This window comes from Caretta caretta, chromosome 16, assembly GCF_965140235.1.
Source record: "Caretta caretta isolate rCarCar2 chromosome 16, rCarCar1.hap1, whole genome shotgun sequence".
NCBI classification, from domain to species: Eukaryota; Metazoa; Chordata; order Testudines; family Cheloniidae; genus Caretta; species Caretta caretta.
This window is the reverse complement of record NC_134221.1, coordinates 6,169,055-6,184,070: the sequence shown is the minus strand read 5'-3', so window position 1 is coordinate 6,184,070 and position 15,016 is coordinate 6,169,055. Positions and strand designations below refer to the sequence as shown.

Genomic DNA, 15,016 nt, shown 5'->3' with positions numbered 1-15,016 from the left:
ACTTCCGCAGTTTACGTAAGGAAATGATGTTATGACTCCGATCTGTAGGTGTTCTCTCTCCCGATTCTGTGCATGGCTGTTGAAAGGGTGGGGCTGTGAAGCTGCCTTGTGGTTGGGGTTGCGGTGGGCCTGCCTTGCGTGGGGCTGCCGGGTTTCTGCACTTCGAAGATGGTAACCCTGGCCCCGAGCCGCACCCTGCACGAAGCCACATCGCATCCCCTTGCTGGGACTGCGCCTGCAGAGGGACCCAGCTGGGGGCTGCTCCATGCGCTGGGGCCTGTTTCCCCCTACAGCGGGCTGCATCCATCTGGCCCAATTCTCCCCACCCCCTCACCCTGCCCCTTGGGTTACCCGGGGGTAGCGGGGACGGGGCCTAACTAGTCTCCTCCAGGGCAGGACCCCATTAAACAACATGGCGGCGCCTCGGTAGAAATGGCGTCCTCCCCACGTGATCTCCAGGCTCCACCCCCCCGAGGTCATGTGCTCAGCCTTCCTGGAGTCATGTGACTTCTCCATTGCCGCTGAGACCGCGAAGCGGGCGCCCTGTTGGCCGGGGTGCCAGCGGCTGGTTACCATGGGAACGCCGCCCGGAGCTCACCCGCGCCTGCTCCTGCTGCTCGTCCTCGTGCTGCCGCTGGTGCGGGGCCTGGGGTCCCGGGGGCAGGGAGGGGACCCGCGGCCCGCCCCGGGTAGGTGCCCCCGGCCCCCGCTAGCCATGGCCCCTACTGCCCTCTGGGGACAGCCCGGCCGCGGTGGCGGCCCGCGGGGACAGCCCTGCCCGGCCTGGCGGGTGAAGTCGCTTCGCTTCGCTTCCCATCGCCTGGCCTGTGGAGTGACTCCGGAGCAGAACCAGCCCCGCGCTCCAAGCGCATCGCGGGGGGCGGCGGCGGGAGCGGGGGTCTGTTCCATTCAGAATAACCTACCTGCTTTGAATGCTTCGAAAGGGTCATGGAAACGTTCCTGCTTCCGTTAAGCTTTGTAGACGCCCGTTTACACAGCCTGCCTGTGCCCCTTTAAACCCTGCCTGCAAACCCCAGTGTAACCCAGCTAGGCATTCTTTAGTTTACAGAACACAGGAGCCTGTTTACAAGGAGCAGTACTTTGAGCAGGTATTGGATCACTTCAACTTCGAATCGTATGGCAATAAGACCTTCCTACAGAGATACCTCACAACAGGTACGTCCGTTACAAACCGGGGCTCAGACAGAGCCATCTTTCATCTCCAAAACATGTTTACTGTTAACCGATTCTAAAAGAGTTTGCAGATCCGGGCACGTGTGGGCCCATCTGTAAGTGATTTTTGGAAATATGGTGAAACTTTCAGAGAAATTTCGTTGGCCTGTTGCTTTTCCGGAATGATGCATTAAATATACTTCCAAATTTCCCTGTAGTAGGAATACAGGGAGTGGTATTCCACATTGGCTCTACTGTACCTCAGCATAGTAAACCATTTAATGGAATTAAATTAAAGATGGAAGAGACCTACTAGTTCATCCCCTGAGTCCCAGTTTCAAATATCTTAAGTGATCTGGCTTCTATTAATACTTCCCTTGAAAGATTATTCCACAGTTAAATAAATCTCACTACTGTGTTGTTTTTTCATTTTTTTGAAACTTGGGGGATGCTTCTGGATCCCTGTAAATCATTTCCTTTTTTCCTCAAGGTTTACATCCATCAAATACTTGTCGACCGTTAGGGCTATGATAGTTAGTAGTTAATTTAATCAAGCAATACAGATTTAGCTCTTCTAATCTTTCCTAGCAAATCAGTTTGGAGTTCCTTCACAATCTCCTCTCTGTATTCCTCCAATTTGTCATTTGTTCTGTTAATGAGGTGTGCAGAGCTGAATGCAGTGGCCAAAATGTGGCCGCTCCAGAGCCATGGAGTGACCAGCTATGTGAGGCATGAACTGGCCTTTGTTGCTTTGCTGCTGTATTACTATTTTTGATAACTTCTAAGGCACCTATTGCAGGTGCAGCTTGGTGCTTTGAATACAGTAGAGAAAACAAATGGTTAAACATGTCCTGGAAAATCAGGAGGCTCAAAGTCTGCACTGCTGAGGGGGTTAAGTTCCAAAGGTGTTTGTGTGTGTGTGAGGGGGGGGCGTTTCTTTGACTGAAAAAGCCCTGCTGCCAAACATGTAGGGCCAAACTGTGCTCTGTTCTCCTTATGTAAATCCCTAATCAAACCCCCGGAGTTCTGCTGTATTTTACACTAGGTATAACTGACAGCAGAATCTGTTCTTGTGTATTCAAACTTTACTGCCTCGCAGTCCATCTTAACCACCAAGATCAGGTAAAGAACGGAGATGATGCATCAAGTAACTGTTTTCCAAGCTGTTCAGAGCTTTAAAGTTTCAAACATTTTGAACTGCGTAGTGCAGTGAAAAAAGCCAGCAAACTTATCTCTTGTCTCAGATTGATACTCAACAGTATATGTTGTGACTCAGCTAGAGGTGAGTCCTCTTCTGTGAGTCCTTCAGAGAAACAAGGTGCTCTTCAAGTACTGAATGATTAAATAAATTGAAAGATTTGAATAATCATAGAAAACACTGCTTTGAATTTTAATGCAAAACAAGTTTTGTAGGGGGAAAAGATCTCTTTATAGGAGAATGAATGAAGGCCTGTTAGGAGGAATTTGAAGGTGTGTGGAGATCCAGGTGTTTGGGGTTGTTTTTTTTTTGGTTGGTTGGGTTTTTTTTTTTGGGGAGAGGGGAAGCTATGATCAAACAGTCAACAGCTCCCATTTATAATCTTACTGTCGGGGGGGGGGGAGAGGGAGGTTGAGACCACCCATAGTTTCTGCTTCCCTCTTCTCCCCCATGAAATGCCTGCTGCAACAGTTTTGTATCCTACGCTCCCTTGGACTCATCTAGTTTGTTGCATGGTTGGTTGTTTAAATCACTGAATGAAACACTTATTTTAAATTAATTGTTACACTTATTTGATCCTAGTGTCATGTCAGGCCAAACCCTGTAAACTGGAACTAAATCATATTTGTAAAACAAATGAAACATCAGCATTGTGGTTCTGTTAGTTGCAAAATATCGGGGGGGCTGGGGGGAGTGGTTCTGGGCGTCTCCCCCCATTCCCACCCACACACTTTCCTTTTGTGCATTATGGGCCTTTTGTGATAGTAAGGATTTGAAACAACTAATGACAACTGGCTGCCAGAACTTATTTCACAAGTAAGTCAGCTGACTCTCATGAGATTAGCTGGGAGTTGTCCAAAGTTTCAGTTTAAAAATAAACATTTAAAAAAAAAACCCCACACTTAGGTTGGCTATGAGACCAAATCATTCTGGTTCTTCAGAGAATTGCTAGTCACTTTTAGTGATCTTTCCAGTATGGCATATTTGATTATAGTTCCACTTCGTGGTAATTTATCTCTTCTCTATTTCCCTGCTGATTACCCACGTATGTCATGAAAACAGAAGATACCCCTTTGCAAATGGACCAGTACCCCATACCTGAGTCAGTGATTTCACAACTGATTTATAAATACTTTATTGTTATCTGGTTTATAAATACAAACCTCACTATTATAAATAGTGGTGTCTCCCAGGGATCTGTACCAGGACCAGTGCTGTTCAACATATTCATAAATGATCTGGAAAAAGGGAGCGAACAGTGAGGTCTCAAAATTTGCAGATGATACAAAATTACTTAAAATGGTTAAGTCCAAAGCAGACTGTGAAGAGTTACCCAGGGATCTCAAAAAACTGGGTGACTGGTCAACAAAATGGTAGATGAAATTCAGTGTTGATAAACGCAAAGCAGTGCACATTAGAAAACATAACCCCAACCATCCATACAAAATGATGGGATCTAAATGATTTGTTACCACTCAAGAAAGAGATCTTGACGTCGTTGTGGATAGTTCTCTGAAAACGTGCTCAAATGCAGCAGCAGTCAAAAAAAAATAACAAAATGTTAGGAACCATTAGGAGAGGGATAGATAATAAGACTCTCTATGTCCATGGAACGCCCACACCTGGAATACTGCATGCAGTTCTGGTCTCCCCATCTCAAAAAGGGTATACTTGAATTGGAAAAGGTACAGAGAAAGGCAACAAAAATATTGAAGGATATAGAACAGCATCCGTATTAGGAGAGATTTAAAAGATTTTGACTTTTCAGCTTGCAAAAGAAACTACTAAGGGGAGATACCATAGAGGAATATAAAATCATGAATGGTGTAGAGAAAGTGAATAAGGAAATGTTATTTACTCCTTCATATAACACAAAAAGCATGTCTGTATTTCTCAGTGTGTCATATCCTCATGAGTTAGTCTCCTGTCAAAGAACAATTCAGCCCTATTCTACAGTCCTCACTCATACAAAACTCCCCATTAACTTCGCTGAGGGACAATCCTATAATACTTTACCAGGCACTTTTTGTTTTCTCCAATGTGCTTCTAATGACTGTCTTTTATAGCTAAATTCTGGAAGAAGGGAGTTGGGCCCATCTTCTTTTATACTGGGAATGAAGGAGACATTTGGGAATTTGCTCAGAATTCCGGCTTCATCCTTGAGCTGGCAGAACAGCAGAATGCGCTAGTAATTTTTGCTGAGCATGTGAGTATTTTATTAACTTTTTTCCCCATATTTTTATCTCCATCGGGTATTACCAGCAGCAACCCCCTACAGTCCCCGGATAATTAGGTGCAAATCCCTTACTCTGAAATTGCTGTGCACCTCCCAGGGACAGTCTAGACATAGTAGTGACTCTCCCCTACTGAGCCACGTACTCTAAATTATTTATTATGCCCATCAGCGGTGCAGTATAAATAACAGTTCACGCCACAAAACCTAGGCTGTATTGTGCTTTAGAATGGTGCTTTTGTAATCGATTTTCTCTAGCTCTAAACATCAATAAATTCACAGCTGGAGAAGGGTGTGTGGTGGGGGGGTCTGCATTATTGTGCCGAACTTGAGGACTGTTGAGTCACATTCTGCCCTGATTTACCACCCACGTAAGCTCTCTGTAGTCTGGGGAGCTGTGTGAAGTCTATGAATGAGGTAAGGGTTCAACGTTCATCACTCATTCAACCCTTGGTGTTTTGAGTTGTTGGCCTCTCTGCTAAGATGGCCAACAAGGGGGCCAGCTAATACCTGCTGTTTTAGGTTGTCATGTGACTGCCTGTCTGTTACGAAGAGAACAGACCACCGGGGAATTTTAAATTGGCCACCAAACAGCTGTAGGATGGCATTGACTTTCAGCTTCTGCTGACCCAGGCAGGCTTGAACATGATGACCTAGGAGGAGAGGAGATATGATGTGGCGGGTCCAACACCTCTTTATGCCTCGTTTTCTTTCAGAGGTATTATGGGACATCTCTTCCATTTGGGAAACTGTCAATGCAGCGGGAAAATATTGGCCTGCTCACTGTGGAACAAGCCCTTGCTGACTATGCGGTGCTCATTACAGAGCTTAAAAAGCAGTATGGTGCCAGGGACTGCCCAGTCATTGCCTTCGGAGGCAGGTAAATGCTCTCAGGTCTCTCCAGGTACTTATCTTCCTTCTCTACATTGTTCCGTAATTGGTGTGGTGCTGTCCTTATAGGCTTCCCCTTCCAGTAGAAGTGCACGCTTTCCCAGGATTCCTTGCTCTCTCACTTCAATTTTCTTTGCACTGAAGCATGATGGGTACTTGCATGTGGTAGGATATAACTCTGGAATGCTACTCCTTCCCCTAGTTGCTTCAGTTTGTTTTCTAGCACTGATTCCTGATATTTGCTCTCTGTTTAAAATGTGTGCTGTCTGGATGAGGGCCATAAAGTCTCAACCCAGCAGCCTTCAGTCCCCTCCCAGGACATGAGGCCTAAAATAGGAGACCATGCTGAGCAATCCGTTCCTGATCTCTTCCCAACAAGGCTGCTTAAGATAAGGAGATCATTCAGACAATGTTGATGCCTGCTTTAATGGAATAGGTAATTCATCTCAGGTATTTAGGGCTGCAACTCCAAAAGGCAGCTTGTCACAGTCAGTCCTGGCTTCTAGTCACTTTAAATAGGCACCATGAACTGGCAATCTCTAAGCAGTGTCAGTGAATGAACTAGTTCCAGGTTCAGTGCCTGTCCCTGAGCTGACCAAGAGCGCTGGACCACCCCGCCCCAAGAACTTCAGGAGACAGGGATGCTTAATGTAAACTGTAATAAAACATTTTATACTGGGAAGGCAGGAAACTGGTAATGAGATAAAGAGCTTTTGACCAGTAAGTCTCCAGTTCACATTCAGTCCAGGCGGCTGGTGACTGGAAAGATTTTATTAATGTGTTGCACTTCAGTAGCATGTGTGAAGGGAATCATGGGTGTGAGTTAGTTTCCGTACTGCAAACACATCACAGTGGTTGGTAGGCTCAGTAGAGAGGCCAAGGACTGATGGCATTATGGAGACTGAATTCTCCACTTGACTTTGGAGGGGATCTTGATGATGCACTTTGGCTGGGCCACATGTGGGAATCTTGTGCTGCTGCTGTTCTGTGGGTAAAGAGAGGACTTCAGTCTCCAGGGTATGAACGGAGCTGCCTGCGGATTTGGGAAAGGTCAGCAAGTACATGCTGGGGATACACCCCAAACATAATTGACCCGTTTGAAGTGTGTGTGTGTGTGTGTGTGTGATATCTTTTAGATGCCCTCACACCCAAGCTGCCTGCTCCTCTCAACCTCAATGATGAGTTTAGATTTGTGTTAATGCTTTTTGGAAAGGAGAGGACCAGAGAGCTGCTTTTTTAAAATGTAAGATGAGATTCTCATTTAGAGTCCAGGCTCACTGGGTTGGGCGAGGCCAGAACTGCAGGCTCCACAGGGCCCAAATTACTGAACAAGTTTTGCTTTAAATCACATGTGTTGAGTGAAGTAACCCTTCTCTCTCTCTCTCTCTCTCTCCCCTCCCCTCCTATTCCCCCCCACACACACAGTTACGGAGGAGTGTTGAGTGCTTACATGAGAATGAAATATCCTAACATTGTGGCTGGAGCACTAGCTGCCAGTGCTCCTCTGTTGGCTGTGGCTGGGATTGGAGACCCCAACCAGTTCTTTCAAGCTGTCACTGCAGTAAGTGGAAGCTCCATTGAAGGAACAGAAGCTGGCTTGTCTCCTAGTGACAGTATCTTTCCAAACTGCCATCTCCTCGTGACAGAGTGTTGGGCTGAGTGAGTAGCTGGAATGGGGACCTCTAAGGAAAACCAGCTGCTGCAGGATGTCACGCCCTTCCCTGTGTCAGTACTGAACCAGCAGGCCTGCATGGGGTAGAGGATGCTGTGTAGATGGAGATCTCCTGGATGGGTAGCAAAACTGAGCTCTGACCCCCCCCCCATTGTCATTAAAGATACATTATCCCAATATTAGTGTTCTGGCCAAATTCCACCCTGGTAAATCCCCCTTGTAATCACAACTGGATATGCCTGGCTAAATACCCCTTGTAATCACAATAGCTATTCTTCATTTCCTGTCCTAAACTGTTGTTTCACTGTGCATGCAATACTGCATGGCATCTGCTTAACCACAGAGGTAGCTGCATTTCAGTAGTGGGCAAAGTGACTCCCAGTGTACTGGAAAAGTTTGTAAAGCACTTTGGGATCAATTTGAGTGAAAGCCCCTGAAAACACAAGATGACTATTGCTTACACACTTGCAGGGTGATAAAGAGACTTTTGAATTATTATTTGGAACTATTTTAATGTCATTGGAATTATGTTATAAGGTCCCCCTGGGCTGCAGGTTAGGGCTAGGGGTGACTTGCCAGCTGATAATCTGAGAACATGGAACATTGTGCTCGTGAAAAGTCCCAGGCTGATGACTGTGAAGGCTGAAATCCTGAGTGAATCCACAGAACAGCTAATAGCACAAGCAGCAGCTGGCCTGGCCATCTGCTTCAGGCCCACCTTGCTGCTACAAGGGCAGAGGAGGTGTTCAGTCTCCAGATCTGTCCAACTGATGGCTTCTCTGAGGAGACTGCACACAAGGAGCAGTGCTGATGCTCATACACCAAGAACTCAACAGTGGCCAGTAGCTTGGTTCACATAAGCTGTTGAGCAAGAGGTGGTCACATGCAGGGTAGGATATGAGCCAGTGCTGCAGGTGAAGGTTCCTGTGGATGGGGTGCACTCACCTGTCGTGAGCGCCTCCTGTTGGCTGACTGTGATCCTGCACTCTCCCTTTTCCTGTCATCTTCAGTAGGTGGTTACCCTTGTCAGGCAGGTCCTTCAGTGGCTCAGCCCTCTGTCCAAGTCACACACAGTCAATATGCATGAACGTAACAAAGGTCCAACAAGGACTGTTGTTGTGCCCTTGTTGGTGTCTTTAGACCTGTCTCTGGGCTCAGTTCTCAGCTCCTTCTGGGCTAGCTTTAAGACCTTCCCTGCCCTGTTGTAGAGCACTGCTCCCAGGGCTTTCTCCCTGGAGACTTTATCCACAGCAATTCTCAGTGCCTCAGCTCTCCAGCCAAGTCACTCCTTAAGTTCAGTCCCCTTCCAGGGGGTGGTAACCAAAAGTGCATCGGTTGCCACTAGCCCCCATCCATTCCTCCGCACCCTGCTAGGGGTCCCACTCCACTTTTTTTGCAAAACTATGCATTTGTCCAGTTTGCTCTTGCCAACTGATGATCAATTGGCAAGAGCAAGTGGGATAAATGCCCGGTTTTGTCAAAAAAAATCAGGACGGCCAGGACAGGGCCTAAAAAAGGGACTGTCCCAGCCAAAATGGGACATATGGTCACCCTACAGCCCAGGGACCCTATAAACACCAGAAACCTACTGCTTCCCTTAATAGTTGCTGCTGCATTCCCTGAGCTGCTTCCCAGTTGGTCACGTTCACCTGTTGCCTTCGAGTTATAGTCCTTGGGTTGCTTGCGTCTGTTCCCTGCTTGAGCAGGGTCTCCCCAAGCCACCGTGGCTGGAGAGTCCCTCTGTCTTATCTCTTGTGGCCCCAGCCAGGAACTGACCTGCTCCAGGGTCCTGCAGCTCTTTTTATCTGAGCTTGATGAGCTCTGATAGGTTATAGGGAAGCAGCCATTCTAGGCAGGCCTGGAGGACCCACCTTTACCGCTCCTTTCCTGGGGGGAGGGGGTGGTAGGACTGCCTGCAGCATGGGGCCTCAAAGGGCCTGATACCAGAGCCCTGCAGCAGGACTGGGATCCTGTGGATCCCACATGACCCACTGCCATAATAGCCGGAGCAGGTAAAATGTATTTTGTTGTAGGTGGGATCGGGTGGGCAAAAAAAAACCAGACGGTGGTAATTTGCGGGAAAACAACTACATCTCTCATCGGCTTGTCATAAATAGAACTTCAGCAATGTAAAGCAAGTTTTTCTTTTTTTAAAAAATAAAGGTTTTAATACTTAAATTTAAGAGACCGATAGAAAGAGATTTGATGTCTGTTCTAACAGGAGTTAAAGTATTTTTGACATGGTTCAAGCAAGATTTGTTTTATTCTTTTAGTGGTAAAAATAGTGTCCCAAGTGTCTCACACACACTCATATTAACTGACTTTTTTTGTTTTTTGTAGCATGAGGGAGTCTGTCTCTTGCAGGATTGAAGGTTTTTGTGGGTGGGAGTGGGATAAAAATGCAAGAAACAACGCAGGAGCAGGTGGGAGTGGATATTGCAGGGCGGGACAGGAGCACGATTTAAAAAAAATAGTCCTGCGCAGGGCTCTACCTGGTACACCTGTCACTGTTCGTATCCTAATTCCAGTCCCATGTGACTGTAATTAATAAAGTCTCACAAGGGCAGCCTGCAGAACTCCTCCCTCCTCTTTGATGCAACTTAAAATGAACTTGCTTCTGAAGCGGAGGAGGGAAATTCATTCCTCTTGGCCACTAAGCAGCAAAGCTCTCCCTGAAATCCTGACACATTTACCATGTCATTGCTCCTTCCAATCTGGTATCCTGCCTCTGTCTTTGCCATCAATGGAAGCTAAAAAGAGCCTGCTTATTTCCCCAATACTCTTAGAAAGATAGGAGGGAACTTGCAGGCTGTTCTCTTATGTCCCAAGGTAGGAGACTGGATTCTTCAATCTTAGCTTGCAAAGCAACAGATAATACTTGTGAGGATTAACTGTCCAGCGCTGCTTGGAAATATCACTGTGTTTGACTTGGTGACCTGCTGCAGCATGGAGTTCCACAGGCTGATGTGAATTAACATTTCCACATCTTGGCCCTAAATTAACTGCTTGTTAATCTAAACAATAGTGCCTTTTGAGCTTGCACACTCTTGTTCTGAAAACTTTATTTAGATTTGGTGGCTTAGAGCTCAGAGAGATCTGTGGAAAATCTTAAGGAAAGGGAATGGCTTGTGTGAAGATGAACTGAAATGCTCTTTAGGTGAACAAATAAAAAGTCTCATTTAAGATCCTAAATTGTTAAGGGAATACAGGATGTTATGCCTTAAAAATATGCTTTTGAAAACAAAATATTTGAAACCATTTCTTCTTAATCACCAGCCTGGCCCAGCTCTGAGAATTCTTCTGTGTTTGAAGTTAATTCTTCCCTAACGCAGTGTAAGACACATAGCTCCCTGCTCTGCTTTAGGTATTAATGATACCATTAATTATTGCACAAACCTAAACTGAATTTTTGCTGGGTCTTTTACATTTAAAAAAAACCTCTTTCCATTGACTCCCAAAATGTGTGCCTCTGTAGTGTTAAGACTAACTGTGTGTTAAGATCCTAAGCAGTCCCTTTGTGTATTTTTTTTTAAAGTGCTTCCTTTCACCTTTAAGGAATCTTCATAGCAGCAGTGTGTGCACTGAAGGCAATTCAGGGTTCAGTTGCTGACCTTGGTGAGAGAATGCACCTGTGTTGCTAATATTCCTAAAGGCAAACATTTCATGATTCATTCACAGTAGTTTTCTTCCTCTCATTCATTTTGCATGAGTTAGACTGCGTTTACTTGGAGTGAAATGCCTTCTGTTGAAGGCTCTCCAAAGCACTTTCTAAACACTAAGCCTCATAACACACGGAGGAGATGGGGTGAGTCAGATCCATTTTAAAGATGGGCTGAGTGTAGCACCGAAGGTAGTGGCCGTGTTTTTAAATGCATGTGTATTTTTTTCACAAGGCTGAGTTAAATGTGCAAACTGCCTGTCTTATACCTGTGGGCTTTTGTGTGTGCAATTCAGGTATACCCAAGTGCACACTTCCAATAGCCTTGCACAAGTCATTTAGTACCAAGCTTATCAGGTGACCTGGAGAGGTGATAATAGAAACTAGGGCCCTGATTCTTGCTTACTTTTTTCCTAGTGTAGACATCATCTGTGGCTACTTCCTACCATTCTGGTAGGATAAAAGAGTCTTAAAATGTGTTGTTAGTAACAATAATCCCTAGCTCTTATATCTTCTTCATCAGTAGATCTCAAAGCACTTTACAAATAAATTAAGTATCATTATTGCCATTTTACAAATGATAAAGGGAAACTGAGGCACAGAGAAGGGAAGTGAGTTGCCCAAAGTTATCCAGCAGATCACTGGCAGAGCCAGGAATAGAAGCCAGGTTTTCTGAGTCCCAATCTAGTACTCTATCCAATAGCCAATGCTGCCTCCCAAAACATAATTTACTCTTACTTTTAAGGCCCCTTTGCACTGGCAGAATGCTTCCAAGTGGCCTTAGTGTAAATTAGAATCAAGGCCTTTGAGCTCTGTGACCGTGACCCGTTCCCTAGCTGCTGAGTGTGTCCCCTCCTGTCACTTAACACTGAGAGGAGAAGTTATATCTGACTTTTTCTAGCAGAGAGATGGCAGAAAACAAACTGGCTGCCATTCTGTTTGGATAAGATGGAATTGCAGCTTACTGCACCTGGGGGAATGGGCGGGGGATCCTTTGGAAGAGAGGACAGAGGTTGTATCAGCACCATCTATAAGAGTGTACATATGACTTGCCGAAGTGGCTTACAGTCTGTTAGCCCTGTTGGTGGCTCATAGTGCCTTCTGCCATGGCTGGCTGCTCAAGAAGACAGGGGCTGCTCCCCTTGGATACAGACCTCAGAGCTGTTATCTATCCATGTTTGTGTAACTTCCTGATTTGGCTGCTGTAATTTCTCTCTCGCTCTCATCATTTTAGGATTTTCAGAGCTATAGCCCAGCTTGTGTCAAGGCCGTGAGCAAAGCCTTCCAGGAAATCAGTGACCTCTACTTGCGTGGAGGTAAGATGAGCTTGACTGCCCACGGCATAGTGCTTCCGAACAGCAGGCAGGAGCCATCTCCAAGGTCCTCTCTGATTGAGAGAGTTGCAGTTTTTAAGCCGATTTAGTTAAACCAGTGCAAACCCCTGTGCAGACCCTTATTTAGGGTTAAGAGCGGCTTATTTTGGTTTACAGTAAAAGACTTCAGCTAGATTGAAATGAGACCCTCTTAAACTGAAATAAGCATGTCCTCACAGACGTTTGCACTGGTTTAACCAAACCAATTTAAAATCACACCTTTGGTTAGATGGGTGTAACTTCCTCATGGAGACAAGGCCTCAGGGTTTTTTGTTTTATGTATATTCATGTGATGTACAAGCCAATGAGGTGCATTGTGTGCAAGCTGATGGTGATGTCAACAACTGTCTGATGATCCCAAGCAGCCTCCTGGTGGAACCTTATCAAACATTGTTTTTCTCATCCTTCCTTCTTACTTCTCACTCCCTCATTTCTTGTTTGCTTGGTCGCTATTCTAACTCCTTTCCTCTGACGTAAAAACGGCATGTGCTGGGACCGCTAATGCAACCATTGCTGCTAATTGTGGCCCAGCCAGAGAGGGCACTGTGTGATGCAGTCTCCAGCTTGCCTCGTCGCAGCTAACCTAGGGTGTCTGCAACAGGAATCCTTTTCAGAGCCAGCTCTCCTGACTTTAGCAGGCCTCTCTAGATGATCTTTGCGTTTTAAGGTGTATCTGAGCTGTAGTGACGCTGTGGGCCCCAGATTTATTCTCACTCAGTGACTCTCACAGCTCCCAAATGGAAAAAGATGCTTTTCCCCACTATCAAATTCAACCCCAGATCTGACCATACAGCTGCGCTCTTTCTGCCTCTGCTTCTCAGCAGAGGCAGCACCAAGCCGCATTCCCCCAGGGCTATGCTGGCTCTGCAGAGCTAATGGGAGTGAAAACAACTCTGGGAGCAAACTAAAGAGTCCGCCCCTCCTGCTGCAGGGAATCCGTAATCGTCATTAGCTTCCAGTGGGAGTTGTATCCTGCTGGGGAGAGACTAGGCTCCAGAAGTGGAAAGGAGTAGCAGCTTGTCTACACTTAAAACGCTACAGTGGCACAGCGACGTTACTGGAGTGCTTCAGTGTTGACCCTACCTATGCTAATAGGAGGGATTCTCCCGGCGGCATGGATCAGCACCCCTCCGCCCCCCAGCCCGAAGCAGCTAGGTCAGCGGAAGAATGCAGGGTTATTACACAGTGGGGGATATTTGCACCTGAATACCCAAGCTTGTGTAAGTTAATATGTAGTATTACAAACCCTGTTCTTGTTTTCATAGCTTCATATTACTCCTGACTAGCCAGCCACGCGGAATTAATGAAACGTGGCACGGCTCTATGATATCAGTTTACACTCTTTGGTGCGTATGTATCATGTTTCTTTGCCTCTGCAGCCTACGATATAATCAGCAGTGAAATGTCCACTTGCAAGAGGGTTTCTAGCAAGGAAGATGTCTACCAGCTGTTTGAGTTTGCTCGAAGTGCCTTCACCATGATGGCTATGATGGACTATCCTTACAAAACAGACTTCATGGGTCACTTCCCTGCTTACCCAGTCAAGGTGAGTGCCAGGGTGCTGGAGGGATCAAGAAGAGCTCTTACACCTTCTTGAGACCATGAATATCATCTTGTGTGTTCTTTTCTTTTTGTCCTGCCACTAAATATATCTGAAACCGATTGCTCTGAAATGGATGGCTGCGGTCAGCCTCAGCCAAACTGCTTTCACTCAAATTACACACAATACAAGCACATTGACCTAAACTTTCAAAAGTATCTCATCACTTTAGGAACCTCTGTTTTTTGATTGTCCAACTCGAGACACCTTTAAAGGGTTCTGATTCTCAGAGGGCAAGTGACTTGGACTTCCTAACAATCAAGCTCCTTTTAAGATGTCTCAGGTCAGCCCTCAGCCCCACCACCTTGAGGAACCCAGAATCACTTGTTGCCAGGTCATAGACTATATAGGGTGGCACAGTGGAAGCAAGAACAGGATTTGTTCCCCAGAGTTTATATTTTTGAACATTTCCTGACAACTAATTCTTTTGACCTTTGTCCTGTGGTAATTCTTCCTCTCTCCATTCGCCCAGGGAAAACATGCTCTGGAGAGCCAGGCTGTGACTTGCGGATATCCCTTCTAGCATAATACACTGTTTTGTTGACACTAGAATAAGAATATAATAGAATACCTAGCGCTTTTCATCGTTAGAGCTTCAAGCAGTTTACAAAGGAGGTCAGTATCAGCATCCCCATTATACAGATGGGGAAACTGAGGCACAGAGGGGAAGTAACTTGTCCAAGGTCACCCAGTAGCAGAGCCAGGAACTGAACACAGGTATCCTAAGGTCCAGTCCAGTGCCTGATCCACACCGTCTCACTAAATAGCCCAACGGATTGGGACCACGGTACAGAGCTCTCCAGTCACCCCTCCCAATCCAGTAGCGTCCTGGTGGTTTTTAGGTGGCCTAGGGCAAATAGTATTGATGGTCTTCATTCAGTTTCTGGTGTGTGGCTTGTAGTGCTCTTGGGCCACGATGCTACAGTACAGAACTTCACCCAAGTTCCTAACTGCTCCACTTGGCTGTTTTGCTAAGGAGCTCATGAATGAGCCACGAAGACTGACCTTCCCCATCCTCTCCACTAGGGGGTCCTCCTCAGGCAGGTGAGGCACCATGCCGGAAGGTGTGGAGAAGCATGTGTTGCTGGGGCCCATGTTGGACTTAGGGCGACGACTGGTAAAACCCCAGGACAAGATTTTTCACAAGCAACTAGTGATTTTGCAGGGGCCCAATTTGAGACTCCTTAGAGAAGTCTGGTTTTCAGAGGCCGAGTGGTC

General features: G+C 46.2%; 1 protein-coding gene across 5 annotated transcripts in view; it reads left to right on the top strand.

Moving 5' to 3' along the window:
- Nucleotides 1–499: 499 nt before the first annotated feature.
- The window catches only part of DPP7 (dipeptidyl peptidase 7), a 30,897-nt gene continuing 16,380 nt past the window's right edge, over nt 500–15,016 (top strand). For 4 of the 5 annotated variants that reach the window (XR_007352950.2, XR_012665228.1, XM_048822316.2 and 1 more), the window contains exons 1-6: nt 558–1,176; nt 4,438–4,577; nt 5,321–5,484; nt 6,921–7,056; nt 12,060–12,141; nt 13,578–13,744. Coding sequence is in view for 3 of the 5 variants with exons in the window: in XM_048822316.2 (XP_048678273.1) it covers nt 933–1,176; nt 4,438–4,577; nt 5,321–5,484; nt 6,921–7,056; nt 12,060–12,141; nt 13,578–13,744 (933 nt within the window). In the remaining 2 variants the exon portion in view is untranslated. Of the gene's footprint in view, nt 1,177–4,437; nt 4,578–5,320; nt 5,485–6,920; nt 7,057–12,059; nt 12,142–13,577; nt 13,745–15,016 lie in introns of all 5 variants that reach the window. The other variant, XM_075120374.1, reaches the window with a different exon arrangement.